The 4,467-nt window shown below is 43.1% G+C and overlaps 1 protein-coding gene across 1 annotated transcript in view; it reads right to left on the bottom strand.

Annotated features, from left to right (window-relative positions):
• The window catches only part of LOC308366907 (charged multivesicular body protein 1B1), a 10,614-nt gene extending 8,579 nt beyond the window's left edge, over positions 1-2,035 (bottom strand). Inside the window, exons 1-3 of the mRNA XM_080840702.1 lie at positions 1,884-2,035; positions 760-857; positions 324-470 (exon numbers count right to left, since the gene is read on the bottom strand). Of these exons, the coding sequence (XP_080696828.1) occupies positions 324-470; positions 760-857; positions 1,884-1,899 (261 nt within the window). The 5' untranslated portion in view covers positions 1,900-2,035. The remainder of the gene's footprint in view (positions 1-323; positions 471-759; positions 858-1,883) is intronic.
• Between the last annotated feature and the right edge of the window lie 2,432 nt (positions 2,036-4,467).

The raw sequence follows: 4,467 nt of genomic DNA, 5'->3' as shown, positions 1-4,467 counted from the left end.
ATCAGAGAACACAATTACACTTACAATTGTCATTTTGCGTATTCTGAATGCTCTTTCATATACTGTTGTGTTATTTGTCGTACTGCTATTGTCAAATGACTTCAGCAAAGAATGCAATTTATTGGTCAGGTGGCACTTCCCTGGCCACCTCAGTTGGCTGTAATCTGCCAGTTTGGATAAAAACATGTATCAAAGTTTCTTTTAGGTTACCAGGCCTGGATATAAGTAAACTTCTAATTTAGTCCTTTTAATTACCACATGCTGATCTAGGCTAATCTTAGATCAGCGGTTATGGTTAGAGCACGACAGCGGCATCATCTCACCTTGTTCATTGTAACGGCCGTCTGGACGCGGGATGATACAGCGTCTACTCGTGCGCTCATTCGGAGGAAGTTGATGGACTGGTTCTTCTGCCGAATGGCGTTCTCTGCATGGATCCGAGCCACTTCCATGTTGCCCTTTGCGATGGCCTGATGGGAGGGAACAAGAAGGGAGGTGAAACTGTGAGAGGAAGCACATGTGAAATCATCACAAGCTCTCTCAAACAGGAGTGTTATGGAGTCAGAGAAAGAGAGCTTGGTTACAGATGAGAGGCAATTACAGGTTGACTGAAGTCAGTGTTGCAATAAGTGTCTTATCAGTGAGTGTAACTCATAAGGGGTCCTAATCTCTATAGGTAGCATAACATTTATATTTTCGTAATCGATGGGAAATGCAGAACTTTATTGCACAGATACAAACATGGCACACACGTCTCACCTTCTTTACTTTGGCCTTCTCCGTTTTCTCCTCTTTGTCACATTTCTTAGACGAACGCTGGAGTTCCTTGGCAGCAAACTTGAGGTTGAAGAGATGCTCTGCGTTTTGAGTCAAGGCATTGTTTCACCATGAACATCAGAATCTCAAATTTCACACTGCTCTCAAAACAGCGGGTCAATAATCTGGCGACATCAGCTGTGCACAGTAAGTAAAGACACATAAAAGTTTGTGCAACACAGCCTAGGCATCCAACGAGAGACACTTGATGACAGAACACTGGCATAATGTCAGACAGTTCCAATGAAATTCACTGTTGGGTCACCCCTTCCTATGAAACTGAATCACCTTAAAAAGCCTCCTGTGTACTCACACAGAAGCACAGCATCCACTGCTACCTGGTTGTATATCTGTGATCACATGGATAAATACATTGAGAAATGGAATGGTTGCAGTTTATGTGCTCCTCAATACATCAAAGGCAAATGAGACAGGATGGCCTGCAGTATGGCAGTTTATCATCCGCTACCTCTATGTTTAATACAACGTCTTTATGCATAAAATGACAGATGACAGACTCAATGCATTCCGCTCAGCAATACACCCCCATTTATCAAACCAGCTCCGTATAACTGCTAAGATGACTGCTCATGTTGGCAAGAGCTGACTCTTGGACTTGTCGTTTCGAATTAGCTTGGTGGACTATTTTGGCTTAAACCCTGGGGTAAAGAAAAGCAACTACCACTTTGCTTGGCTGCCAACGTTACCTTAAAAGATCTTAAGCTAATAGTAGGAAGCTCATAACAAACGAGTTGGGCACCTAAGTTACATTCACTGGTTATACCAAGACGGTAGCTAGCAACTTAGCTTGCAGTTCTATGTGCTTAGTCATTTGGCTCTCTGGAGTATCGTACGATTGCACAGGTCATACAAGCCAAATTTAACAGCACCTTAGCCAACGTGTTGTTTATGGCCAAGGTCTTCTGACTAGCTAATACTGTTATCCTTCACGTTAGCTTTGCCGCTGCCTTACAGTTAGCCATCAGAGCTAATTTTAAATTAGCTGCCAAACAAAAGCTAACGTTAGTCACTCTCTTCCATCATAGTTACAATTCACCAAAGGATACTTTCCATGGCCGACATAATGACAGTTTTCACTCCAACTGATAGACAAGAGATGTATGTATTCAGTTCACGTCGACAAGATATTAAGTTATTTTCAAGTGCTTGGATAGCTCCTGTTATATTTTTGTTTTGGTTCTTCGCTGACAGCAGTAACAACCCCTTCCGGTTACGTCGTACGACACAGATGACACCGCAGTTACGCACACGAAAGCGTGCTCCCTTGACGTCACGGGCAGTCGGGAGCTCATTTCAGCTCATGCACGAATCAAAGATTTTTTTAAATAGACCTCGTTCTCGGTCGGTTGTGGTACAAGTCTAGTGACGTCATTTTTATTTTTGGAAACGAGTAAATTGACCTTTCATCTCGCTCGCACATACACTTTCACCATCCATAGGTCTTATCGGAATATTGGTGCGTGGCTATGTTTAGAAATGTGTATGATGAATCTATCAACCATGCAGCTAACTTATAGTTTCCCTTTTTAGCCTATCTGGGCAACATTCCAACATAATAGATAATACATAACAACCTATTGGAACGCCAAAACAAGTCCTTAAATGTAACTTTTTGTTTGCAGTCGTATATGAGCTTGCTATTCGTTTACGCCTTAAAATAATCGACTAACATCTGTTTGCCAGTCCATCTGTTTACCTTTTCATTTTAACTGACAATGTACGCATGGGTTTAACTATTGTAGCCTACTGTGCATATTGCAAAAGCATCAAGATATTCTTAGTCACATTATTAAAGCTTCGGTTGCCTAGCTCTAACGTCTGCTTCCATTTTAGGAAAGACGAGCCTAAATGCTGTTGTTGCATGTGTCCAGCGGTGCACAATGTGCGCGGACCCGAGTGGGCGGATCGATGAGGAGTGCCCAGAGCTCGTCTGGACTCTCACTGCGGAGAGAGCCAACATTGACGTGGGCAGTGTTGAGGGAGGGGGTTGATTGATGACAGAGTTTGCGTCTCTACATCACGGGAGAAGAGAGGATGAGTCACACCGACTGCCTGATACAATATTCAGTGTGGTCACACTGCTGCAGCGTGTGTGTGTGTGTGTGTGTGTGTGTGTGTGTGTGTGTGTGTGGCATCCACCCAAAGCCTTCCATTTGACTGCCAAACCCCAGCTTTCACACAATACTCAGTCTTTATTGGTCACATTGTCAGCCCCCCTCACTCTTTCGTTTGTTTTCCCATACTTCCCTGCAAATGTGTTTTTATTTATGACTAGAGGGGAGGTCAGCATTTTCAAGACATCTTCTAGCAGACTTATAGATGTTAATACATATGGGTGACAAATGCTCCTGAAGAGGAAGTAGTTCCAACAAATATTACCACGTTTGTGCTACTGTTTGAATGTGATTGAATGTGATTGAAGTATAACCTACCTTTTCCCAGGATGCAAGAATATGTATGTTGTTCAAGTGCCCTGTGTGTGTGTGTGTGTGTGTGTGTGTGTGTTAGTGTGTGTGTGTGTTAGTGTGTGTGTGTGTGTGTGTGTGTGTGTGTGTCTGTGTGTCTGTGTGTTTGTGTTTGTGTGTGTGTTTGGGGTGACAGATCACTGGTCATTTTGAATTCAGGCATAAACCTTCTGTATTAGTTCCAATCTGTCCACAGGGATGCGGTTTGTTATTGTGCTTCTCGTCCTCGAGCCGTGTGAAGTGGCACTGCGGGGTCCTACAGACACCCAGCAGTCAGTAATATATCTCCATAATATCTATGAGCGAGAGCCACATTAAAATCTCCCTCTTCCCCGCTTCATGGATGAGGCTCAGGATACACTAGAAGCTATTATTTTACCACGACTCTATTTCAAATGTAGCAGGAGAGGGCGTCAGTGTGATTTGGAGACATTACTTTTCCATAAAACACTAGATTCATTTAAAGGAATCAAAATTAGAAGTGCTGACCATTTACCCAGTGTGTTTTTAATTTTTCAACAAAATAATTGCTTTGTCTGTTCTCAGCAGATGTCTGTAGAAGTTGATGTCTCGTTGTGCATTATTCCAAACTATTCGTTTGGCACACGAACCAAAATTCATGTACTCACACTTGACACCTGTTAACTCTTCTTCCCCGGCTCTTTGATATGGTATTGTTGTGACTGCACTGTGTGGACTACCTTAAAAGTGTGACGCCAGGTTGTCATGGAAACTGCTTTACGCTACAGGGTCTGAGGGAGAAAACAGAGTTTCGTTTCAGAACCACGCACAGCCTGGACAGCGACCGCACAACGAACACAGCTCCACTGCGAAACAAAAGCGAATGAGACCTGACAGAAGGACCCACTGACCCAGACGCTGGACGGATATTACGTGCTGGAGATCGACACTGAGTGCAACTACGTGTCGCTTTCAGCGAAGTCTTTTTGGTGAGTAGTGGAATTTCAGTGTTTCTGATCATGAGCATGTAGTTATGAGAGTTCTGGCAATGTTCCGTTTAAATCGTGAACTGATCTGATCCTTGAGACGAATAGCTTTGGCGTTAAGTTTAGCCTCCGCTTTATCACACATCCTCTTTATTTGTGTAACACGACTACTCTCTTTTAAGAGCAATTTATTCTTGCCATGCAAAGTTTTGTTAGAA

Source organism: Sprattus sprattus (genome assembly GCF_963457725.1).
Source record: "Sprattus sprattus genome assembly, chromosome: 6".
Taxonomy (NCBI): Eukaryota; Metazoa; Chordata; class Actinopteri; order Clupeiformes; family Clupeidae; genus Sprattus; species Sprattus sprattus.
This window is presented reverse-complemented; position numbering and strand designations above follow the sequence as displayed.